The 26,038-nt window shown below is 43.7% G+C and overlaps 3 protein-coding genes across 6 annotated transcripts in view; 2 read left to right on the forward strand and 1 right to left on the reverse strand.

Moving 5' to 3' along the window:
• The window catches only part of LOC118423111 (3-oxoacyl-[acyl-carrier-protein] reductase FabG-like), an 8,132-nt gene extending 2,280 nt beyond the window's left edge, over positions 1–5,852 (reverse strand). Inside the window, exons 1-7 of one of the 3 annotated variants that reach the window (XM_035831106.1) lie at positions 5,792–5,852; positions 4,529–4,587; positions 3,622–3,792; positions 3,135–3,227; positions 2,560–2,645; positions 1,680–1,773; positions 1,186–1,255 (exon numbers count right to left, since the gene is read on the reverse strand). In XM_035831106.1, the coding sequence (XP_035686999.1) occupies positions 1,186–1,255; positions 1,680–1,773; positions 2,560–2,645; positions 3,135–3,227; positions 3,622–3,792; positions 4,529–4,543 (529 nt within the window). In that variant the 5' untranslated portion in view covers positions 4,544–4,587; positions 5,792–5,852. Of the gene's footprint in view, positions 1–1,185; positions 1,256–1,679; positions 1,774–2,559; positions 2,646–3,134; positions 3,228–3,621; positions 3,793–4,528; positions 4,702–5,784 lie in introns of those variants that run through there. The other 2 variants (XM_035831108.1, XM_035831105.1) reach the window with 2 other exon arrangements.
• A 248-nt stretch (positions 5,853–6,100) lies between these two features.
• LOC118423089 (putative ammonium transporter sll1017) lies at positions 6,101–10,740 on the forward strand. The gene is made up of 7 exons (XM_035831070.1): positions 6,101–6,977; positions 7,159–7,472; positions 7,828–7,966; positions 8,222–8,445; positions 8,784–8,925; positions 9,229–9,402; positions 9,953–10,740. Exons 1-7 carry the CDS (start codon positions 6,749–6,751, stop codon positions 10,309–10,311), a joined length of 1,581 nt encoding a protein of 526 aa, XP_035686963.1. The 5' UTR covers positions 6,101–6,748; the 3' UTR covers positions 10,312–10,740.
• Positions 10,741–11,632: 892 nt separating this feature from the next.
• Positions 11,633–26,038, forward strand: LOC118423084 (monocarboxylate transporter 9-like). 2 transcript variants are annotated; one of them, XM_035831064.1, is made up of 5 exons: positions 11,633–12,440; positions 21,762–22,025; positions 22,722–22,865; positions 23,432–24,580; positions 25,719–26,038. In XM_035831064.1, the coding sequence occupies exons 2-5, from the start codon at positions 21,836–21,838 to the stop codon at positions 25,937–25,939; spliced, it is 1,704 nt and encodes a 567-aa protein (XP_035686957.1). In that variant the 5' UTR covers positions 11,633–12,440; positions 21,762–21,835; the 3' UTR covers positions 25,940–26,038. The 2 variants fall into 2 exon arrangements, with proteins under 2 accessions (XP_035686957.1, XP_035686958.1); XM_035831065.1 differs by lacking the exon at positions 11,633–12,440 and adding an exon at positions 18,113–18,744.

The raw sequence follows: 26,038 nt of genomic DNA on the forward strand, positions 1-26,038 counted from the left end.
AACTTGAAAACATGCAGCCTATGCATATTCAGTTGTGTGTCATAATATCCTCTGAATGTCAGTAGACCGAGTGCACAAGCATGGACAGTTCCCAATTGCAACGTGTCGATCAGACAAGTTTGATAAACTGACGGTGACATGAAGCTTCTCTTAGAAGGAACACGCCATGTACAAATCTCCTTACAGGTACATCTACCTTTCTGTCCAACTGTACTGCCTGAGGACTTAGCCACAGATGTGTGTGCAGCAGCTAATGTGTCGCTAAGGCAAACAGGGTGAAGCCTGGGTAGCCTATAAAACAGATGACACGGCATATTTCAACACCTATCAAAGCCTGAGCCGGTGCCGATTCATTCTGACCAATCAGGGGAGCGATACCCACCTGCCTGGCCTGAATCTACGTGTTACGGCGTCATAACCAACGTGGAACGTGGCCTTCTGATTGGTCCGCGGCGCCTGGCTATATGATAATAGATGATAAAAGGGGAAAACTTCAGATAACTATACAGTCAAACCTATAGCGGGCACTCAAGGGACTGGAGAAATGTGGCCACTATAGAGAAAATGCTGATCAATTGACCACGAGCAATAAGATACACATGATTTCAGTACCCACTGATCGTTCTCACTATGTAACATTGTCTTGATCTCTAAAATTTCATCTCAAAATTCATCTGACCCTGCCAAAGTCAAATCTACCGAAAATGATTGATATTGCCATGTGCAACGTTGGTAAATTTGCCAAAATGACCCTGTTGGGAACTATAAATCCTTGCAACCTACAATTTCAAACTCGGTGCAGAGGGTGACATACGACCGCTGTATGGTCACAATAGGCAGTGTTTCTTGGTATGAACATTGCCCCTCATTTATGCCGGAAATATGCAATATGAAGGAAGTGTCTATACGTATAGGAAATACATGGGTAGGGTTTGCATGGGTTTAGCGAGTGTCATATTGTTGTACACACGTTGCCTATTTCACCACAAGTGAAATTCTGCAAAAAGTCAGCTGGAAAATAACAGTCTCTTCTGGAGTTTAGGACTCCTTTCATCATGCTTAGATCAATGGGAAAAATCCAAGTGACCATAATGGCCAGGTGGCCGCTATGCAAAGGTGGCCGCTAATACAGGTTTGACTGTACTTGGTAATAGATGAAACAAGAGGCTTAATTAAGTTAGTTACCCAAGGCAAGGCTCCTTGTGAACTGGTCCACCGCACTCTTGGTCATGTTGTAGGCAACTAGACCTGGAAACTACGCACAAGAAAAGGGACAGTTTAAACTGAGCAGATTACAGTTAAAGGCAATACTTGTTCACCTTTGTATTTGGGGTAATCTATATTCATTGATTTTTACGGATATTAAGTCTATGGTTTACAAATACATGAACATGTGCTAGTACTCGCAAATCAGGTGTAAAAGAAATTCAAGTATGCCTCACAAATTTGACCAGGCATTTTTGACCAGGCAAATTTGACTAGGCATTTTGCAAACACTCACTAACCCTGTCACACTGCAAAATTTGGTTTCCCTAATCATCTGCTTTTTTAGCCTTCCACTTACAAGAAGTGTTGAATCATTCATGGCTTCAGAGCTCTTCACTGAATAGAAGTATCTGTCTGAAGGGCACTTTAGATATAGATTCATGCTTGAATACAGAGTCAAGTGGAACACTTACAGCTCGTAGACCATTAACGCTGGAGACGTTCACGATGCAGCCTTGGCTCTTTACAATGTGAGGAACGGCGAGCTGTGTCAGAACGAACATAGACCTGCAAGTACAATCACATATGTAAGTAATGCCGATTCACCTTTATCCGCGGGGTAACCTATATCCATTGCTTTGATAAAAATATTCCCAATATTGCAATTATTTTCCAAAGATTGCACTTGATGTCCCTAAATACCGTTTTTCAAAACAATGGATTTAGGTCACCCTGCCAATAAAGATCAATACAGAAAGAATGCAACTTTGTTGCTGAGTGTATACATGTATTTCAAAAGGCATTACATTTGAAATATAAGATTGAACACAAAAGAGAAACTACATTTAATATTGTGGGGATGATATTGGTGATCAAATACATGTAGCCTTTGGATATTTGACATTTTTTTGGAACAATCAGTAAAGTCTCACTTGCTTATGCCTCCATGTCTATCAGACATCTTCCTCAGACCTTCTAACTGAAGAGCTACTTCATGTTGCTTAAGATCTGATAGGCATCAACACTTGAGCACTCAAGACTTTGCCAGTTGTGCAAAAGAAAACTCCATTATCCTACATGTTCTACCAACCTGATGAAATTTTTTAGCATGCAGACTGTGCAGCAAAATACCCAGTAATCTCAAAGCCAAATGCTACCTGTAGTCTTCTTAGGGGAGGATTGGGACCAGTAGTACTAGTAGTCAAACATGTATGATGCCTCTCAACCAAGAAACAAATGATATGCTAGAAATCATCGAAGCCTACTTTTTTCCTGTATTTTTTCTAACCAATACTTCAATACAGCAAATTGTACTTTTCTGTTAACTTAAAAAGTTGGCATGATCCATCCTACCTGACATTGACTTTGAAAATGTTATCAAATGCCTCCAGAGAAGTGTTGTGCATGGTTCCCATATTCAGGATTCCTGCATTGTTTACCTAAAAAAAACAAGAAATAGTTTAAATGAGTCATTTCATGAATGATTATTTGGAAATAATGCAATAAAGACTAATACAAACAAATTGAAGGTTTTTCACAGTAGCATGCTAGAATGGGCAATGTTAGGCTTCAGAACATATAACATCATTTTGCAGCACCATGAATTTGGGATGACTACTGAGGCGAAAAAATAAAAAATGAAAACTGTGTCGAAGTGAATGATATGGGAAGGTAGATGGCTGTCAGCCCTGTGTGATCAAGGAGGTTAATATACATGTATAAGATCCTCCTTGGTGGGATACATTGTTCAATGTTTCCAGTCTTGGATCACCATATGACAAGAGGCCAGTCTTTAATAGCCACACACTGCTAGCAAAGTCAGATGAATTCATTTGTCAGAATATCACAGCTAGTTTCTGACTCTGAGCAATATAGGCAATCACGTCGAGGGTACAGTACAGGGAAACACAACTGGAGCTAGACCTCACCAGGATATCCAGACGTCCGAACCGCTCCATGGTCTCAGCCACAAGGCGCTCGGCCACAGACTCATCACAGATGTCACCTGTCACCAGGTGAGGCTACAGGTGGGACAAACAATCATTCATTCACCTAGAGTCAGTTCATTCACCTACTTCTATTACTGTCAGTCTATATACAGACTATGACTTTGACTGCACAAAGAACAACAACAGTTCTTTCACCTACACAAAGATATACCTGTCAGTATCAATTCCGAAGGGAGGTATAGATGTCCAAGTTTCCAGACCGAATAGCAGAGAAGCAACCGTATATAGTGTGTAATAAACGTTGGAGCAAACTACTATCTGGATGGTACCCTGTCCCAGGCTAAGTCATCCCTGGATGTAAACAAAACAGCAATCACTTGATATCTACCTTCAATCAATGTGTCTTGTTTCATACGACACAATTGAAAATGACAAATAAAACGAAGGTAAGTCTCTGATTTGATACCTTGCTCTCCGTCTCCTTTCCACAGTCCCCTGCCACTGTCTCCAGGTTCTGTGCATTTCTCCCCGTCAGTGTGAGCTGGGCTCCAAGGTTGGCGAACAGACGGCTGGTGGCTGCTCCGATGCCAGAACTGGCTCCAGTGATGAGGGCCACCTTTCCGGCCAGGGACACCACCTAGCAGGTTGTAAAAACATTACAGGTGCATTAGAGGTTTTGATTGACCATACACTTACAAGTTGCCCCCCTCACATAAAAATAACATCAGCACATACAATACAATAACATTAAAGTACAACAGCATACAAAATACAGACCATATATATAAGGAAGGCACAATTATTGACATGCAGTATTGTGGCATTTGGTGGAATTATAAGAGTTGATGTTATTAACACACCAGAATATGTGTTAATTGCCTTGGCTTGAGTCCTTGACTGTATTTTACAATCTAAAAAATTTTACCACCAAGGCCAGAAGCATTGTGACAGTATCTAGTGAAGAAATAGACAACACATTCACAACAATGCATTAAAAAAAACCATGGCATATGATACCCTACTAAAAATGATAATTTCCTCCTGAAAACAGCTAAACGTTATCTTATTAAATTCTGACTACATAAAGCAGGGAAGTTGTACAGCACACCTAGGGTCACCAAGTCAAGAGGTGTGCTGTCATGTCAGATCCATGAGAAGGGCTTAGGAGCACATAATTGCATAAAGATATTTGGTTTGCGACGGGGGGGGGGGCATTCTTGTTGGCCACATGCTTGGAACGCCCCTCACATACAATGTATTTTGTGTGCCCTCCGCGCCGGCCGTCGTTGTGTAAAAGTACAAGGCTTTATATCATTGATTCTACTGCACAGTAAACAAGCAAGACATATCACGACAATGGTGTTGAAAGCTACCTGTTTGGACGCCATGTCGCCCTTCAAATGATTCCTGAGTGCACGAGCTCTGCTGAAAGCAGTCGAACCGCAGAGCTCTATGCGCATCCGTTCTGCGCAGCCTTCTCTACGACAGGTCATACGCCGGAACACCGTTTGTCCTGGCTTGACCTCGCTGCATGGGTGTAAGCAAGTGCCCGTTGTGCAGCAAAAAGACCTCAGACCTACATAATGTTTTTCTTTTTTATATCTACAGGCTTTGCCCAGTACAACCACGTAGATATTTCATGCATTGCAAAATGACAGCGAACACTGTAGCTTTCGAAACATTGGCAATTTTTGCCAGTTTATTTTTGGTTGTCTTTTTTGCAGTTCACCATGATCCCATTAGCTAACCCCACCACGTGATAGCCCAGTTCCTCACCTGAATGGGTCCGACTGTCAGATGCAATATAATAAGTGACATGATGATAGACAAGTACACATAGACACAGGGTATTAGTGCAAAGTCAGACTTTTAAAAAAAACATCAGATTTTGAGTCAATCTGTTTCGAACTTCTTGTCCGAATCTGGGTTCGAACGATAGAATCCAGCCGGTACGTTCCATTTTCCGTGTCGTGGGGGTCAGGCGAGTTCAAGCCTAATGTTGCAGCGTTTGGAAAAGTTGATAAAACTTACGGCTCAGGTCTTGCCGTTGCAAATAGACTTCTTAAAACCTACCGAAATGAAACTGACATTAACCAGAAGCCAGAATAAGTGGGATTCATGTGCAAGCATACTGATATCAATACATCATGTCTGAGACTTGTAAAGCATAGTGAAAGATCAGTGTGTGCGGTTTCACGTTCGAAAAAAGATGCCGGGAAAATCGACATGTTGTCACATAATTTCGGGGCAAACCCGTTGCTCTTCAAATTTCCCCGGGAACTTAGGTATCAATGAAAAGGTGAGGAATTGGACTTTCGCGCTGTGGATTTATCTCATGGGATCAAGCTGAACTGTAAAAAAGACCGGCAAACATAAACTTACCAAAAATTGCTTATGTTTCAAAGCCAACAGCGTTCGCTGCCATTGGGTAATGCACGAAATATCTACATGGTTGTACTGGGCAAAACCTGTAGATATGAAAAGTATAAACATCATGTAGGTCTGAGGTCTTTTTGCTGTACAACAGGCAGTTATAAACACCCATGCAGCGGGGTCAAATCGGGTCGCGACAAAAGCCGTATTTCAGAGAATAACGCGTTCTAGGGTGACCTGCGGTTCGACTGTTCGACTGAAAGTCTAGATGTTGCATACGCTTTACCTTTGACCTTAGTAGACTGATCCATTTTTGGTTTGGGTGAGTACCTGAGACAGCTTCCCATCCTTGTAATCATGAACTGAGGATAACTTGTCCCCTTCCTTCAGTCGAAACACTTACGTATCCATGGTAAACCTGTATGTTTGTCGCTGCTGACTTTGCTTGGGCTATTCTGTGGCAAACATTCCATGTGAGCGAAACCTCCTTTTATTCAAATCGCTAACGTTAGGTGGCGTTTTTGACAGCGATGAGTCAAAGTCTAAGATAGCTAACGTTAACTTGGTTTAAACGACAATAGTTGAAGGACTATGTGCAATCGTACTGATCAACTTTTTTTGCAACTTTGATCAACTTGGGATGTTCGGTAGGTTCTCACGGATCTGTATCACTAGCTCCCTAGGTAAAAAAAAGGCGCGAAATCATTAAATGTGATATTGTGGAACGCTGCACAGAACAGATGCGCGTACGGTTTGAAGTTGTTCCAGTCCCCTCAGATGACCCGCTCGTTCCATTATCCTCAGATGACCCCGTCGGTACCATGGATTCGAACAGAATAGAACCATATATGGATATGTTTTGGGAAACTCTACCTTGGATGATAGGGGTGGCTCAAAACACTTGTTTTCTTAAGTTATCATTTGGTTAGAGTTCATCTCTCACTCCTCTTTTCTTTAAATTTAAATCCCTACTTACTATATATTTGGACGAATTCAATCAAGACTATTTCTCTTTGCTTCCATGTTGTATCGCCTTTATGATGAACATCATGTCAATACCCCCAGAAAGCTTGTTGAATGGACAAGCGCCAAAATAAACGAACATTCAGTTGTTGTTTCAAACTGTGAAACATGGAGAACCCCCGATTGATTTGCCTATATCTGTAGATATTACGTACTTTTGTTGATGTGACTGTAAGATATCAATAGATCCCGCGAACATGACCACACCGGGCCCTACACCGGACCCTACGGCCGCCACTTTAGCCGCTCTGGAATCACGAGTGGCCGTCTTGGAGACTGTTATCCCAACTAGCTTGGACACACTGCTCCTGATTCTGTCAGGATGTCTGATCATGACCATGCAGGCCGGCTTTGCTATGCTGGAAATCGGATCAATTAAGGTCCGCAACGTCAACCACATCCTACTCAACAACGTTATGGATGTTTGTGAGTCTTTTTCTTCTATTTCATTCCACTACATATTCCATTGGCGCACAGATTAAGACCAATGTTTTTACCTTGTCTAGCGGTATTACTTATGCATGTAAAATGTATTAAGTCTTTGGTTGTTTGGGACGAATTGGCGCCGCGTTAGCACACTTAACCACCGAATCTTCCCCTTGGCCAGGTATTGGTTCTGCAGCATACTTCTTCTGGGGTTACGCGGTGTCCTTCGGCCCCACCAGCAGCCAGTTCATTGGAGGTGACCACTACGCCCTGAGACATTTCGAGTCAGATGACGCCCTAACGTGGGTCTTCTTCCAGTACTCGTTCGCTGCTACGGCAACCGCCATCGTGTCGGGGGCCATGGTCGGACGGACCCACCTTCTCGCTTACATGTGCTACTCCTTCATCATTACCGGCTTGATCTACCCTACCGTGGTGCACTGGGCCTGGTCAGGAGAAGGCTGGCTCAACTGCGAGACAGGATACGCCTATCAGGTGATCAACAAGAGCCTTGCACGTTTTTGATGACCCGAAAGAGAAGCTTGTTGACTGATGGCACGGTCACATCGGTCGTGCTGTCGTTGTGTAATTTTGATGCGGTAGGATTTTCGAGCAGATTTCCAAGACAGCCTTTTGTGTTGTAAGACAGCTATACTTTGAAGGAAACACGCACATGGCTGTCTCAAAAAACACGTTAAGTTAGCAATCATACGACCACCGCACGACCTTTGTGCCCGTGTATTAAGATGATTTCCTTACCAACCGACGTCATATAGTATGTACGTGTCTACTTTGTTACAATGCCTCACAACATTATATGCCTCACAACAAATATACTTACACATCCCAGGATTTTGCCGGGAGCGGAGTGGTACATCTGTGCGGAGGTAGTGCGGCCCTGATGGGAGCCATCGTGCTGGGGCGGAGGAAGATCGTGAAGGAAGACGAAGAGTCCATTCCGCCTTCTGCGCCCGCTCTGGTCACTCTTGGTAAAGATAAACAGTGCTATTGGCTATCCGTTTCATATGCGATAATTTATGGCAGTTTATGCCATTCTGAGCACCTAGTTAGGTTAGTTACTGCAACGCAGATGGCATGACAGCGGGTGGATGTCTATTTCAGCACTAAGGACATGTCGGATGACGGGATGTAATCTATGGCATCTATTTTTCTGTAGGGACGAGAGCATTTCTTTGATCTAAGTTGAAAAAGACAGGCATCATATGTGCGATCTCTTGCCACAGGGTTTTTCATCCTGCTAGTTGGGTTCTTCGCCTTCAACGGCAGCTCCCAAGGCGCCATGTCGTCTGATGGTGACGCCGGAGCCGTGGCCCGTGCCGTCATGAACACCGGACTGTCCTGCAGCGCCGGCGGCATCGTCTCCATCCTGGTGGTGCGCTACGTCATTAAGGAGGAGGATAGCTACGCTACACTGTGCCTCACCGTGAATGGATGCCTGGGAGGCACGGTAGGGACGAGAACACTTGGTTACGAGCTGATCAATCTATCGGCATTCATATGGTCGTTAGGCCTAGGTCCCAATTCCCAACCCGGGACCCGACCGGGTAGCGTTAGGAAACAAAAAAATATTATAAGAATGGCACAAAACACACAGAACTTTCCAAAAATAGTCAGGAGCATAATTTGTGTATATTTCTTGGTAAAAGGTTTCATTTTTCGTTTCCGCAAACATCCCGTTTCGGAAATGGGACTCTTTGTGAATCTCGTCTCCGCGTAACGTTAACTTGTCACTATTTCCGTACTATGTCTTTGGAAAAACACAAATCATCATGCACACCCTCCCAGGTATCAATCTGTGCATCTGCCAACGTGTCCACCACATACGGCGCCCTTCTGATCGGCGCAACAGGCGCAGTGGCCTGCCTGGCGTGGTCGGATGGTCTGAAGAGGTGGACGCCAGTGCAGGACCCCGTGGACGCTACGGCTGGTATGGTCCGGTTTGAGTCAACATTGACTGCTTTATAGTTCCTTGTGAAATGACATTTTAAAAACAATCCGACCAGGAATTCACGAAATCGTCTTTCGGAAGGGACGTAAAACGGGGGTCCCGTGTTCGAGGAGGTGCCTTGAGCGCGTAAATTAGCATCATTACTTAAAAATTGGGTCCCTACTGGCTGCAAATGATACATCAGAATGACCAGATGCGTTATTATCATGCAAGAGTTCTAGACATTTGGTACGGTTTGATGCTCTTTGCTTTCTCTCTCTTTCCTCCTGCTCTTCGCTTTAGTTCACGCCGCCTCTGGACTGTGGGGATTGATCTGCGTTTGTTTCATGGACAAGGACAATGGCATCTTCTACACCAGTGACCAGCCCGCAGCCTGGTACCATCTGGGAGAGAACATGCTCGGTGCGCTCGCCATCGTAGCCTACACCGTGGCCACCACCGGGGTCCTTTTTAAAGGTATGCAAAGCGGCAACTTGTGAAATGTGGTGTTGGCTTAATCAAATATAAGGACTAAAAGTTGCGTGCAGGTATTTGTTGATTATTACATGTAGCGAAAATCGATCAGACGACGAGTCTGCGAGCTCTAAATTACAAGGAGGTATGACGCTGACGGAAAGGGGGGAACTCTGCCATTTCTTCGTCGGCAGCAGGGTCATGTCTCCTCGTAATTTAGAGCTCGCAGACTCGTCGTCCGATCGATTTTCGCTCCATGTGAGGGGGGGATTAGGGCGAGGTCACATAGGTCGTGCGATCGTCGTACGATTTTGACGCCATAGAATTTTCAAGCAGGCTGTGACAGAACCAACCACCGACATAGATCCAAAGTAGCCTTTTGTGTATCTAGACAGTTAAACTTTACAGGACACGTACATGGCTGTCCTTCGAAAATGTCCGAAGTTACCGATCGCACGACGATCGCAAGACCTATGTGACCGCGCGCCCTGTTTTTTTTGTGAAATCTAAAATATATCAAACACTTCTCCTTCCTGATTCACTCTCATGTCAGGACTAGACCTGATAGGAATCCTCCGTTCTGAGGAGGAGATTGACGAGCATCGCCAGGCCGAGGTGGAGGTCAAGGAGGAGATGAAGAGGCGGGCCAGCATGATGCCGACGTCCCGCCGCCTGAGCTTCATGCCGTCACTGGGGTCCCGTTCCTCACACATCACCCCGTCTATCAATGTGGTGCCGGAAGAGTCGTTGAGTCCGAAGCAAGAGATCCCTGTTCCTGCGCCCCAGTCAGGTGGTCACGCTCCAAGTGACCAAGCACCAAGTAGTGACCAAGCACCGAGGCCTCAAACACGGCCGTCACAGGTCCCTACTTTGCCTAGGTTGCCGCCTATCAGCGACCGCGAGCAGGTGTGACATCTGTATTTCTCACATCTGTATTTAGGGAAGAGCTTTAGAATTCCGAAGTTATATCATATCTTTGAGGCTACAAACGTTACCGATCCTGTAAATACAAAACAAGATGTACAAGTGGGAAAAGCGCACTGATAGTTATATGTATTCATATCACCATTAAACATAATCTTCATCCCCCCCCCCCACACACACACACAAGCTTCACCGATAAACGTTGAGATTTTCATCTTTTGAATTATACCTGTATATGTCCAGACTTTCTGCTGCTTAAGTTACGAAATGTTTATTTTTGTATTCTTACGGGTTGAGCTAGATTATTAATTCCCTATGTTTCTTTTTTTGGATGTATCTTTTGCCATTATACCTACGTTATATATGCCAACAACCTTGCCTCAGTCAAATAAAGCCTGTTGCACACTTCCCATTGAATCTAATGACTGTATGTGTCTTCTGTTGTGTGCTAGTCTACCCTGGATATCAGAGTACAACTTAGCCGGCTAAGGGAGTTTACGCCTTCACGCAGAGGCGTATCTCCCCGGGTCGGCTAAAGTCGGTTTACGGGGCTATGTTGCTAGCGGCCCGGGAAAGAACCGTAGCCGCGAGTGCTGTTCTCTGGATACCAGGGTAGTGCTAGTCCAGCCTTGGCAAGGGTACCATCCGGATAGTATTTCGTACTTCCGACGGTTTTTTATACACAATATACAGTCGCTTCTCGCTCCGACTTTAATTTACACTTTATACCTTGACTTGACCTATACAGCCGCTTTTCTGCTATTCCAGAATACTGTTGTATCTGCCCAGTACAGCGGTTACACGGCTGACCCAGTATGACTGTAATCTTCTATGGCAACTGTCACGCACGGATCAATAATTAATGATTTAAAACTAGATGTAGACCAAGTCCGGTGATGATACACTCAGGCTTTACGACAACACGACAACAACGCATGGCGTTTTTTGCAATCTTAAAGAGGCATTAAACCTTCCTGGTCTATCGCACGGTTGTTGACAATGTCCTGGTAGTCTCGCTGTCGTCGAGTAATCCAGTCAAATATTTTTCTAATTACGGTCGTTAAATTGTTTACCATACACAACATCCACAGTGGTATACTTTAGTATATACTCCTTTCTGAAGGAGAAGCCTCTTTATATACGTCGATCCCACTGCAATTCAACATTTATAGCACTTGTTATGTCACAATCGTCTATCGTCGAAGCAGATAATTTGACATGATGAAAGTCACCTTTCCCCATGTGACAAAGATCGATGAGTATTGTTTCTGCTCAGTGACACAAAAGGAGTGCCGCCGGCATGCCATCTGTAGTACTGCTGGCTAGTTATTAGGTTGGACCATGGTTGGACGGGAAAAAATACACACAAACATTCTTCCGCTTGGATACAATGAACGACAGGACGACGACATGTTGTACAGAACGACGACAAATGTTCTATTTTGTGAAGTAAAGTGCATGACGTTAGCGTGTGTTTCCATTACATCAGATCGCCATATCTAAAGTTGAATGTCCATCCAACCACACCTCAATAGTCTTTCCTACTAGACGTTTGGTATGGTTCTGTCTTCAATTGGTCAACGACTGCGGACGAGGGCGGCTTCTGACCGACAGAAAGCTGACAACGGAAAGGTTGGTTACATGTACGTATATCATGAATGCCCTGACCCTTAGTACCGTGTATTGTCCTAATGACACAATCCCCGGGGCATCGCCATCTTCCGACTGACTTAACCGGTTTTAGACGGCTTGTTAGGGCCTGTGGGTAGCAACTGTAGCAATTGGAGAGCGAATGGCCATTTTGAAAAAAGTTCTTCGTTGCGGCAATAGCGGCAGCTTAGGCCTAGCACATAACAAATTATTTTTGGCTTGGCCTCGCGAACGAAGAGGGTTGTCTCGTGGTGTCCGACGCATTTTCGCCGATTGCAACGACCGCTTACTGACAGGAACACTTGGCTTCAGCCGTCGCAGAGAGTGGCGAGTCCGGAGTTGGCGCTTCAGGATTATACGTGAATGAAAGACGTCGATATCCTTTTCCCGGTTCGTTGACTGGGCACCGCGCACGTTGGACACCCTTCTGTGTTTCCTGTATCCAACCTGTCATCCTCCTGTCGGACGTAAGCAATGGCTGTCCACGGGCGTTTACCTGTTTACAAACTGTTGTTGCCTCTTTAAAGGGACAAACTTTTCAAATACTTTTTAGTTGTATGGCAGAATATTGAGGTGTAGGTGGATGAAACCCTCAACTCGTGTCGAGCTGGTGACCTGTAGGTACGTACATGTATACTTACATTGTTGATAGACATAAATATTGACAGGCTTAATTTTCACTTATTATGTGTGTCAGCTGCCTGTCAATAGTAGTACAGTGTACATTAGGCGTGAAGAGCTATACCTAATACCTGCACTTCTTCGCCCCTCTCTAGTGGACAGAATCAAGTCCCGACTAGACGTAGAAACAGTAGATACATCTGGGGGAGTATTACAGGGTCGAACGCTCGTAGGTAGTTAGTAATGTCATAGTTATTATCAGACGAAAATGTCCGTTTTATTTGTTAACATCTAGGAAGAAGAAACAATAAGTTCTTTCTCTTGAATTCCACCCATATGAAGAAAAGCAGTTATAATCTTTAACAAAGTATGCTGTGCTTTGGTTAGCAGAGAAATAAGAACAAGTGACTGAAGCACTAATTTCAAAATAAAGCCCAGTCCTTCGACTTGGTATCCCTAAATATCCTGTGTTTAAAAACAACGGATATAGGTTACCCCACGGATAAAGGTGAACGAGTGTTAACGTTCAGGTGGGTTTCACACGTTCGTATTGAAGCCCCGATGTGAATCCGTATGAAAGTCTTAGCCTCTACCAGGCTCAACAAATCGCTCGAAAAATGATGAATGAATGAAAGACCTTTATTGCACATCCATGCCTGCACGGGCTAGGAACAGGTCTAATAGAAAGTGGACAAATATGGCCAGATAACATGCCAGCGGAGTTAGCATAAACCAGACTACTCGGACTGCTATCTCCTCTGGCATGTCTTGTATCTGTATTTCTTCTATTTTCCAGCAACTTGTGGAGCCTGGTAGAGGCTAAGAATTCCACACGAACCATATACGGACTTGAATATACATGCACGTGTGAGCCGAGATGTACACACGTGTTCTCTCTCTCGCGCGCACCCTACCACGTCACAAAGCTATGTAATCCTTGACAGTACATGTACTTTGGTTTGAATCTTTGATTCTGCGAGTGACACAAATTGTGTGATATCGATAATGAAGGCACAATGTATAAAGACTCAGTCTTTATACATTATACTTCCAGTTTGAAAGCATCATCCGTCGACTTGACATCCCTAAACACACTGTTTTTAAAAACAACGGATATAGGTTACTCCACGGCTAAAGGTGAACCGGCGTTATATGTGTGCCTATGTTTGGTACATGGGTATTTAGAAAGTTTCATTTGAAACAAAAAACATGAAGACAGAGCATATCCCAGTTAATCTAGCGTTCCAATCAATGTACACTCTCAACCTCAGTGATATTCCAGGGAATTTATGTAATTTTGAAGCAAAATAACTACGTGAGGCCTAGATGTATATCCCTTTAGCTATTATGCCAAATGAGTTTTGTGCCTTTTCCTCTCTTGGTCAGTTTGGGAAATATGGTTATTTTCATGCCAAACATATACTCAAGTTGCAAAATTGAGTATATTCGCGTATAACGTTCGTAAAGCTCATCTTACACGTTTTCAGCAAGCAAAAATGACTGATGATGTCAGTAATACATACATTTTATGTATATTCGAGCTATTGATAATGTAATTCTAGTACTGTGATTCCTTAAATTGTCTGCGGTGTAAGGTTTTACAAGTCTGCCTACACAACGCCACAGAGGTCAATCTGAGGCAAAAGACGACGCATAACTTTCAACTCGACCGTCGAAAACCTTTCGTCACTTTTTTCCACGGGCGTGCACCATTATTGACTGCTAGTACTCTAGAAAACTGGCATTTGAATTTAGCCGTTTTTAATTGGGGTGAGTTGTGACTTTGTATCCTAGGACCCAGAAATAACCGGTTTACTTACAGCGGTTTGAACTTCGCCTGTGGCAGTATGTTACAATACAAACCCACAGTGTCCCATGCAAAAAGACGGAACCTTAGACTTTACAGCAAGTATTACGACATTGAGCTACCCAGAGAGGCGCTTGTCAGGATTGACAGATGGTGATTCACTGAGGAATCTTATTCTGATGGGACGTCTCTTCTGAGGCACCCCCCTCCCCCCTCATTCACAATAGCAGGTTGGTAAGGTCACTCTTACGCTCCTGGCAAGTACCAAATGATTTTCCTGTCTGCTGATTTATGACTTGTCTGGTAAATGGCACGGCAAAGTAAAGAAACAGGGAAACGAAGGCCAGCAATTCGTAGTCTCCAGGCAGATAGTAACTTGTCAGCTGGGTGACGAAAGAGAATAAGTTTTTTTTTTCTATTTTGCTCTTGGACAGACGAGGACAATGTGGCACTGCACTCAAGCTTTTGTAACTTATATTAACAGTGCCACATACACGGTACAGGAACCCATTTTTACACCTGGGTGTAGTGAGGAAGGTTGTGTAAAGTGCCTTTCCCAAGGGCACAACGTCGGGGTGGGGCACGGCGGGGATCAAACTCAGAACCTCTAGGTTCCGAGCCGAACGCTCTACCAGTTACGCCACGCCCGACGCCACAAAGAAAATAAGTTGGCCAAACAGGGACAAATAAGTTACCACGGGACCTCAGTCAGTCTTTTGTAGCCCTTCCAGCTGTCTACCCGCCGGCAGGTCAGTTCACTCACAGAACAATTAACTCCTACTAGGCTTTTATTCCTATCTTGGCCAAAGTCCCCTATTACTATTCGATCAGGCCGGAGTCTGGTAGAGAATAGTAGTTCCTGGCCACCTGAATCTGTATGTTCCAAAATGCTTTGCCTTTGTGCATGACAAGCTCTTATTGCCTTTGCCTACAGTGGTCTGACAGGTTTCTTTGTGGGGTCCATGTGTTTTGCGTTCTGAGTCTAGGCATAACGTACTAGTATCGGGCCCCCATTCCACTAGACGGCGATCACGCTGCGACCTGAATTGTATTGTAACAAATGTAACAAGTGTGACTGAAAAGACAACAAACATACAATGCGTAAAACCATTCGTTTTGTATCTATTAAATTTGTCGAGCACTCTCTCAAATCGCTCAGTCGCAAGCGGGGCGAAGCCAAGGTTATCGCCCTAGTGGAATTGGGGTATACGACCACGTGTATAATGAACTTCAACAGACTGCAAATAAAGCTAAATTCGCTAGTTATTAGAAATAAGTGCTCTCACTCTAAAGACTAGACGTACGTTTGAAAAGACGGGTCCACCATAGCCGTGTGGAGATAGAACAGCTTATCATCCAACATGGCCGACTTTATTGTTCAAATGAGATTATAACGTCATGTGAAAAAGATAACATATACTACTTAGTAGTATGTCATCGCTGTTAGTCTACCTGGTCTTGAAATCAAGAAGTCTATAGAATAGATTTTCTGGTTTCTTGTTAGTCTTTTCATATGGGATTGACCCTGAATGTAAGGATAGTAATGTTATAGTTACCTGCCGGTGGTCTGGGGGCTTTCTCAGAAATACAGAGGATACCTGGTCTATCATTTGCGTCTAGGCCCTATTGTCATCGTGTAAATACCCGTCACACAGTCGACGAGCTTTGGTCGCTTTTGTTGCTTGTCAGAGGTAAGCCAAATTTAAAAATTGTACAGTGTCTTTTTCACCTGAAAATCTACCTCATAACATTACACATGGCTAGGGGACATATATACAAACAGCGCCCGAACTCTAAAAATTGCATAATGGCTCGACAGAACACCGGGCATACTGTATACAACCGGAAATGTCATTTAGAGGGCGCAAACTTGTCGGCCGATCGATTCTCCTGCCGTCTGATAAGGGTAGCAGTACTAGTATACATTTAACCATGATGCCGTATCTGTCAGCTTAGAGTGGCATTATTAGGAACGAAAAGCTGATACTGTCAACATGTATATTTTATTCGTGTATAAACGCCGTCTTTCTTGTGTATTGCTACGCCAAATGGGTCCCGACTATTTGGACTGGTCAGTTGGTGGCGCTTGAACCCAACTGTTACGGTATTGAAGCGTTGGCATGAAGAAAGTTCACAATCAGCCATAGATCTTTTCCTTGATTAGTAGTACACTATGTATAATGTGCGATCAGGATAATTGCTGAGTTCTTTTGTTCTCGCGCTCAAATTCGCGAAGACGAAGCTGTCTGTAAGAATTCTTGTCTTGCCACCTGTGTCTTCTGTTGTCACTAACGTAACGCAGCCCTTAACAACACAAATCATTACACAGCCCTTAAGGTGCACTTTTACCGCACTTGCGTCAAGCTTGCGTCACTGCATCACTGTTTTGCTATTTTCTCCATTTTTTACAAAATAGATATTGCGTGATACGTAAAAGTATGACTTAGAAGACGACAAAATACACAGAAAGTAAGAAAATTCGTTCTTTATGTCTGAAATTCGTTGAGTATTTTTCAAACCCCGCAGTAACGCAAGTGCAGTGAGAGGGCAACTTTAGCAACACAAATCATGTTAAACTCATATAGCAAAAGTCATAAAAGTTTTACTAAAACCAGGGACTTGTCTCACAAAAGCCATAACAAGAAAATATTAAGTTTACAGTAAGATCAAGTTAGGGACGGACCAGAAACAACTATTGTAGGGTGGAAATGAGAACAAACAAGAATGCAAAAAAGGGGGGGGGGGGTATTGACAGAAATCTATTTGTAAAAGAAAGAAGGACTTGAACCTTTGGCAATAAAAACATTGACGTGATTATTAATTACGTATCCTATTTGCTCAACATATATTGAGACTCCCTCAGTTTTGTATATTCTTCCACCAGACAATTTGTGTATTACATCGGAATGCGCCTGTATTGGAATGCACCTCATTATTGTTTTGCTCTAGGAATTAGCTTTTTTGTATGTAAAGAAGCACAATGTCAACATCAACATCTACAAAACGTAGGCCGTGTTTAATTCTTATAGATACTCAGCCCATTTGTAACTTTAACTCTATAAGCAGTGGAACGTTTTACAATGTCCGAAGCACTTAGTACAAGTGTTTTTTTTTACTGCATTGTGCCCTGCTGATGAAGTATTATTAGAAAAGGTCTGACCTAGATTGTTAGAATGGAAAGTGTGTGATTCATCATATAACATATAAAAATGATTCTTACTTACCGTTACTTCCCTTGGATTATCGAGAAAGTGCTTGACTCACATTAGGTTCAGTGCTCTAACATTGATCTGGAGGACTTATATATGAATGAAAGTTTATCTACTAGTACTTGTCTTGGGACAAAATCGAACTGTCAATATGTGGCTTTTTTTATCTTAAGACACTATGATCAAAAGAATGCAATGATTGCATGAGTAGAACGCTTACATGACTACAATAATAGTAAGTTAAAACAAATAATGCAGAGGTAGTAAACAGTGAATATTATTAAATCAATGAGTCACTGATTTAAGTACACTGACAACACCGGAAAGAACTACTAACTTTAGAGATTCAAATATACTGCGACTTATCACTACTCAAATTTTCTTCCCCACCGTCCAAATGGTGTTGCAACTTGTCCATAAAAGTGTCATTTTTAAATGACACTTTTTTTTTAGATCTGATTATGGTTGTAAAAAAATGGTTTAGATTGTTTAAAAACAATCTAAACCATTTTTTTTACAACCATAATCAGATCTAATGTTCCTCAGTACATTTTTGTGGCTTCCGGATCGTTACAGAACATACCAGTGGTAACATTTGCTGTCATCAGACATTCAGATACAAAGGTATGGATGTGAAAAAGAGAGGATGTATGTTGAAATATTGATAACTTACGTCACAGCTGACCCTTGTAGGGATCCAGTCCTAACCGGTTCTTTTGTATGGGTAGTTAAAGGCTCTTATTACAGCTGAGCGGAGCGAACCAACTGTAAGGGACGATTTAGAATTACCAAACGAGGCAATGGTTGCTTTTCTATTTGAAAGGCGCCTCAAAATTATATGCGTCAAACCAGAATCAGTTGCAAAGGTTCATTACGGAACGTCGCATTGTCCACATGGGGTGGAACAACATGCAAGAAAACTGTTGAAAAAAGAACATGTACCCCACAGTAAACGCCTTGGTACGTGCCTGACAATGAACTGTTAGTCATGTTGTTGTTTGGAGCATTCATACAACAGAGATGCCTATTTGAAGAAAGCTACAGGAGGCTTCAGAAGGACCTCACATGTGCAGTTTCGGCCGTAAGCCAAGATGCGATGTCTCAATTTTTTTCGTCCGTCTGAGTTGATTTGAGGTAGGTATGTTGTTATTTACCTGCGTCAAATGCAAAACTTCCATTACGTATTTACAGCTTGAAACGTCTTAAACATTTCCAGTATAGAATCCGGTGTGGCAGGAACATAGGTGTGTGCCGAGTCACAAAAAGCATTGCAATATCTCGTTGTCGTGTGCCAAAATCGCAGTCTGCCATCATAGTGATGACCTTTTGATCTTTAATTTTTCCCTATATCTGTTGTCGGTTTGATTCATTGTACACATGTATATTACATGTTTAAAAGAGAACGTTTCATTTATGAAATTTATAAATTAATCGTTTATACCCGGGTACAAACTTTAGAATAGTTATCAAGTTACTGGATTTGCTTTGGTACAATTATGAAACAATGTGCAATCGGCTGGGGTACGATTACATCATGTCTGTTGGAGAAGCCGTAGGACAGGTTGTGAAGCTACCATTCGTACGCCTGAATAATTGCGATAATACCTGTGCTTGTATTTATAGCCCGACCAAAAATGTCCGTGTTGACCAGACAGGAAATATGAGAAATAAGAATGTAAGTAACAAAACTACACCGTAAGCGGGAAAATCGTTGGTCGATCTTAGTCTGTACCTGACTGACTATGCTGGCTATTCTTATTGGCCTCCGTCCGTCTAAAGAGACGATGGGTTTTGGTCATGGTCGACATCTTTCTAGAGCAAATGTCTGTAAGTTGTTGGTGTGCTCACCATATGTCAATAGCCACCTTCCCGGGTCAGGGGTATATTATTGTTGACAGCATCTCATTTTCAAGAAGGTGACTTGAGAAACGTGACATGGCTATGTAGGTCTCACACAATGGTTGTATTAGCTCCCTAGGTAGCAAAGGTCAAATTATTCTCCCTTACCGGCATAAATTTTTTGACAGGGGAGTTTTGCTACCAGAGGAGTTGGTCGGCCGCGCACGAACCTAAGCCAATTTCCTGATTTTCCCCACGAAATCTACGATCCCTGTACCCCGTAGGAAGACCTGGTAGATGCTAGGTCGACCTGTGCGATATTGCATGCGTTTGTTCAAAACGTTTCCAATGAAAGAGGGAATGGGACAAAGGAAGGGACATTGTGTTACCTGTGTGATAACAATCCAATAGAAAGGTCTGTTGATTTGGACGGGCTAAAGATCTTTGCTACCTAGGGAGCTAATACATCCATTGTGTGAGACCTACATAGCCATGTCATGTTTCTCAAGTCACCTACTTTGAAAATGAGATGCTGTACAACAATAATATACCCTGACACGGGAAAGTGGCTATTGACATTATGTGAATAGCACAACAACAACAATACAAAAGCACTGACAAGGAAGGGACTCAGAGAGACCAGACCTTGATATTTTGGCCCCCTTACCCCTCCTTGTTCTAATAGCTTTTGCATAGACCACACGACTTTCTGTTTTAAACGCCTGTGTGGTATCCGACAGTGAAGCACTTTGGCTGAAGCAGCAAAGACGTTAAGCGAGAAAAATTTGATTTGTGTGACCCTTGATTTTAAAATTGGAATATGATGCGTGATATAAAAGGAAGATTACAAAAAGACGACAAAACATACAAAAAAAGCGTACAAAAACTAATTCTTTATCTACGAAGTTCGTTGAGCAACATCATCGGTCATATATGTGATCTCTCTGTGGCGGTAGTCTTCAGCGAAGGTATTTAGTATGTTTCTGGTCTTACAGTTGTGCTGACGACCGCCGACACCGTGACCCTGCCATGACGTGACACCCCAAGCTAAACCGTCTGCAAAACGCACAAGAACTCATTCTTCATCCATAAAATTTGTTGAGTAACGTGTCAAATATTTGATCTCTCTGTGGCAGTAGCCTTGAGCGAAAATGAAGTGGGTATTTAGTATGTTTCTGGTCTTACAGTTGTGCTGACAACCTGCTTCGGCCATGACGTAGCGCCCCCGGCTAGACCGCCTACAAAGCGCACAAAAACTCATTCTTTATCCATGAAATTCGTCAACTATTTGATCTCTCTATGGCAGTAGCCTTGAGCAAAAATGAAGGGGGTATTTAGAATGCTTCTGGTCTTACAGTTGTGCTAACGACCGCTGAGACCGTGTCCCCGCTACCATGACGTGACGTTCCCGGCTAGACCGTGTACAACTTGAGCGCACACAAACTCATAATTAAAACATATGATAATGAAATTCGTTGAGCAACCTGTCATAAATTTGATCTCTCTGTGGCGGTAACCTTGAGCGAAAATGAAGGGGTATTTAGAATGCTTCTGGTCTTACAGTTGTGCTAACGACCGCCGACGCCGACACCATGACGTGACACCCCCGGCTAGACTGTCTACAAAGCGCACAAGAACTCATTCTTTATCCATGAAATTTGTTGAGTGACCTGTAAAATATTTGGCGGTAGCCTTGAGCGAAGGTGAAGTTGGGTATTTAGTATGTTTCTGGTCTTACAGTTGTCCTGACGACCGCCGACACCATGCCCCTGCCATTGCGCGGCCCCCGGTTAGACCGTCTACAACTTGTGCGCACAAAAACTCATTCTTTATCTATAATTTTCGTTGAGTGACCTGTCATATATTTCATCACTCTATGGCAGTATCCTTGAGCGAAAACGAAGGAGGTATTTAGTTTATTTCTGGTCTTTAATACAGGTGTGCTAACGACCGCCGACACCGTACCCCGCCGCCATTACGTGACGCGGCCCCCGGTTAGACCGTCTACAAAGTGTGCAAGAACGTATTCTTTATCCATGAAATTCGTTCAGCGACCTGTCAAATATTTGGTCACAATGCCGCTGTGGCCTTGAGCAAAATGAAGGGGGTATCTAGTAATCTCCAAGCAGATCCTACAGTGCCATAAGATAGTATCAAAGTTGGCCAAGGAGTATAGCCGGCCAAAGGGAGTCAAACGGGCATCGGTCGCATAAACACTCCCAGGCCGACTTCACTCCACTGCCAGCTTTTAATACCATCTTATGCTACCGTATGCTTGGAGATAAGTATTTAGAATGTTTCTGGTCTTACAGGTGTGTTAACGACCGGCGACACCGTGCCCCTGCCACCATGACGTAACACCCCCGGCTAGACCGTCCAGCCGACCATGGTGGTGGTCGCCCCTGACGGCGGCTGGAGCTGGATGGTGCTGTTCGCCGGGCTGGGCGCCATGATCTGCACGGAGGGCATGGCCGATGCCGTCAGCGTGCTGGTGCCCGCCTGGCTGGACAAGTTTCAGAGCTCCCGGGGCAGCACGGCCTGGATAGGCTCACTGCTTTGTCTCAGGTTCATAGCAGGTATAAATGAATGAAGACCTTTATTGTACATACATACCCACTGGGTTCGGTACAGGTCGCAACAAAAGATACAGTACATGGAATATATACAATGAAATATAGACAATGAATCTACAATCAATCCTATTCTACTTCGTGAATTCGACTTCTTCTCGTTTCTTTGTGATGTTGAAAATGTAGGACAGATATGGTTTATAAGTAAAGGTTTGTCTAAATTCATAAGGAATATAAATTTGTCTATTTCACCTAATTGTATGGTGGTATCTTTTATCTATGGTGGACTGCACTTGGGGCACCGGTGTGGCACTGCGGGGTTCGTTCGCTGCGGCACTGTTGTGTTGTTTTCGCCAATTTTTCATAATTCACATATTGCGTAATACATGTACGTAAAAGTATGCCTTAAAATACAACTAAATACGCAAAACGTAAGAAAACTCGTTCTATATCTCTGAAATTCGTTGAGTAATCTTTCGAAGCCCGCAGTCATCCAAGTAGCGACAAACTGTGCTGTGTCATATCTCATACCAAGAATACGAAAATTACAAAACATTATCTGGTATGAAAAAGAGAGATATGTCTAGGTGCCCTGCTTGCATTTAATTCATGGTCTTTGCAATACTCTATGGTCTAAAATGGTTTCTTTCATTATGCTGGACATAACGTTATATTCACCACACATGAATTGTTTTTTCACAGGTCCTTTCGGGGGTGTTCTGATTAAGAAGTTCGGATGTCGGAAGGTCGGCATGCTGGGCAGCCTGATGATGTCCGCGGGGATCGCCCTCAGTGCGTTTGGGACCAACGTGCCTTACATGTACTTCACATACGGGATTCTGGGAGGTAAGCTGAATCATCTAGGAATGTCCCTGTATATGTAGTTCAACTGATAGCAGAATTGCACTTGAGCTCCTAGTAGGTATCCGGAGACCCTGGTTCAAAGCCTGGTATGGGCATCTCGATTGGGACGCTGCACCTATCTTTTCGGAAGAGACGTAAATGGGGGTCAGTATTTGAGAAGATGCTAGTACGTTAAAGGGGAAGCAACTCATCCCTGTAAAAATATGCCTTGCTACTGCTGAAACAGCGAAATGAGTGTATTGCCTTGGAAAAAAATAAAGTGAAGTGAAGTAAAGTAAAGTGAAAGTGAAACTTGAACCAATGTACAACTAGACACTACAAGGTGAACACCAACAAGTTGAATGACCTGCTTATTGATTCAGTTAAAACTCAAGCAGAACTATACCATTACCATTACATTCTAAACTAATACAGTCAATCACAACCATACTACACAATGCTTGCTAAAGAAATGCACCAACAGATTATCAGTAGAAATTGCGTCATGATACGTTCCAGTGTCTTCGATATATCTAACCACTTTTTCTCTCCCCCTCTTTCTCTATCAGGAACTGGCTGTGGCCTCCCTCTGCTAGCCGCAATCGTCAGCGTCGGTCAGTACTTTGACAAGAAACGTCACATTGCGTACGGCATCTCCGTCGCCGGTGTCGGGGTTGGCATCTCTCTCTTCTCCATGTTCCAACAGTTCCTCCTGGACGAGTTCGGCTGGTTCGGGACAGCTCTCATCATGGGCGCGGTCTTACTCAACAACTGCGTCTTCTGTGCAATCTTCCGCCCGCTCCCGGACATTCCCGAGGAAACCGAGAATAATGTGATAACCGAGAAAGCAGTAGAGGAGGCGATGAACTTGAAACAAGAAAAGGCAAGGTTGATCGATACACCAGATACTGGGGGCGACGGACTCCTACATGTGCCGATAACTGCTGAATATAGAGAGTTACGGTCCAGCAAAAGTAACTTGATGGCGTTCAAGGCGTTATCTAATGCCATGTACCTGTCTCATGAAAGTCTAGTTAGCGGCAGGTCACGCCCGAACTCTGCGGCAACGTCCAGGTACCACTCCAGGGGCCCCTCTCGTGTGCAGTCCATGCACTCTCTCGCAAGTTGTCGACTCAACTCTCGCGTAGACATCAACGTGGTCCAAGAACCTCACGAAGACGCGCCGCGAGCAAAGAAGACATGGTTACAAAAGATAAGACATTTAGGAACAACTATCCTTGAGACGCTGGAATGGGATCCTTCTCTCCTCACAAGTCCCATCGTTTTGGTTTTCCTCGTTGCAAACTTGTTGAAAAGTTTTGGAAACTTCGTGCCGTTGGTGGTATACGCGGACAAAGCCACGACAGAGGGTCTGACGTACGACCAAGCCACGTTGACCGTGTCCATGATGGGGTTTGCCGGCATTGTTGGGAGGTTATTTTTCCCGGCAGTGTGCAGCTTCTGTAAAGTCCGTTCCTTGTGGGTTTTCATGGTAGCCGTGGTGGTGACCGGGGTCCCGCTCCTGCTGCTGCTGGTCTGGAGAAGCTTCACGGCGTACTGCTTCTGCGGAGGTCTGTTCGGGGCCGGCCTCGGGGGAGCTGCCGCCGTCGTGCCGGCGCTGACCGTGGACCTGTTCGGTGTGGAGGAACTGCCCACCCTCTACGGGTTCGAGATGCTGATGGAGGGGGCAACAGGTCTCATCGCAGGGCCCATAGCAGGTAAATCAACCAATCAATCAATAGATCGATCGATTGAGTACGCCAGAATGTGCCAGCTGATAGTCTATCTGCAGACGCCCTTTTGTGCCAACTTGAGCTAGACACATTAGGCGCTAAATGCTGGGCTTCTGGAGTCCGCAAGACGCTAGAGGAATGTGGTTTTGGCTATGTCTGGCATTCTCCCATGTCATCTAAATCCATCGCAAATAATTCCATCCATCGACCAACGCTTAAAAGATATGTACCTTCAATCTTTCATGACAGCAATGCGCAACAACAACAAATCACGAACATACAGATTACTTAAGGCTACTTACAACGACGAGAAATACTTAAAGATTGCAAACATTCGGCACAGAACAGCCATCACAAAGCTCCGCATTAGTTCACACAGACTCCACATTGAAAAAGGCCGACATAACCACATTCCTCCGGAAGAAAGAATCTGCCAATACTGTAACTTGAATAAGATAGAGGATGAGTGTCACTTTATTGTTGACTGTACTTTATACAACAACGAAAGAAACGTCCTTTTTGAAAATATACAACATATGTTTCCTAATTTCCGATTCTTGAATACCACGGAAAAATTCATATTTCTCATGCAACTAGATAAACCATACATTATTGATTCCATCTGTCCTTATGTTTATAACTGTTTTAAGAAGCGAGAAGAAGTTGAACTTGTACATACTAGAATGTATTAGCATTATGTAGAGATGATAAGATACCCTTTTGTCAAAATTGAACCTTATCACTAGCGCTACGACCTGTACTTAGCTTGTTTGAGCACAAATGTACAATAAAGGTCATTCATTCATTCATTCATTAATTGACTGATCTATCTGATACTGAAATATTAGATGATGAAACAGGTCTTCTTTCCATGAGTGGAAGCATTTATATCCTCATAATGCGTGAAATGATAGCCATTCTGCTGGCCAGTGGAGTCAGTAACAAACACTCCAGTGTGACTCTGACCAAACTCCGTGGTGTGCAGGTTTGGCAAGCAATTTAGAAGAATAAAATAATAACAAATGTTGTATACCCATCCTTACCCTATTCTTATAGACGCTTTTGTGGAGTTTGATCATGTTTGTTGTCACTGATAAATGAACAAACTATTCCCCTCTACCAGGTGCTCTATATGATGTGAGCGGTACATACGACTGGGGCTTCGGGCTGGCAGGCATAGCACTCATCGTCGGCGGTCTGATGTTGTTCGCCATCCCGTGCCTGGAGAGGAAAACGGACGTACCTGTCATCGAACTTGAAGACATTGATGGCTACACACCCAAACTCGTCACCATACCTGAGGCTGAACCGGAAGTAGTCGAGGCCCAACTGACGTCAGTGTGACCCCTGAAGATAAGACACGTTAAAAATAATTCTCACCTGTAAAGCCTTCAAGTATTGCCAGTCGTGGTAAAATCTATAGGAATAATGATGGCAATTCAA

The sequence above is a fragment of the Branchiostoma floridae genome, chromosome 9 (assembly GCF_000003815.2).
Source record: "Branchiostoma floridae strain S238N-H82 chromosome 9, Bfl_VNyyK, whole genome shotgun sequence".
In the NCBI taxonomy this organism is placed as follows: Eukaryota; Metazoa; Chordata; class Leptocardii; order Amphioxiformes; family Branchiostomatidae; genus Branchiostoma; species Branchiostoma floridae.

Excerpts from the sequence above, each read along its gene's own strand:
- LOC118423089 (XM_035831070.1), top strand. The coding sequence starts at position 6,749 with ATGACCACACCGGGCCCTACACCGGACCCTACGGCCGCCACTTTAGCC. Across the intron at positions 7,473-7,827 it reads AGACAGGATACGCCTATCAG|GATTTTGCCGGGAGCGGAGT; the intron begins GTGATCAACAAG and ends TACACATCCCAG. Across the intron at positions 7,967-8,221 it reads GCCCGCTCTGGTCACTCTTG|GGTTTTTCATCCTGCTAGTT; the intron begins GTAAAGATAAAC and ends CTCTTGCCACAG.
- LOC118423084 (XM_035831064.1), top strand. The coding sequence starts at position 21,836 with ATGGTGGTGGTCGCCCCTGACGGCGGCTGGAGCTGGATGGTGCTGTTC. Across the intron at positions 22,866-23,431 it reads CACATACGGGATTCTGGGAG|GAACTGGCTGTGGCCTCCCT; the intron begins GTAAGCTGAATC and ends TTTCTCTATCAG. Across the intron at positions 24,581-25,718 it reads CATCGCAGGGCCCATAGCAG|GTGCTCTATATGATGTGAGC; the intron begins GTAAATCAACCA and ends CCCCTCTACCAG.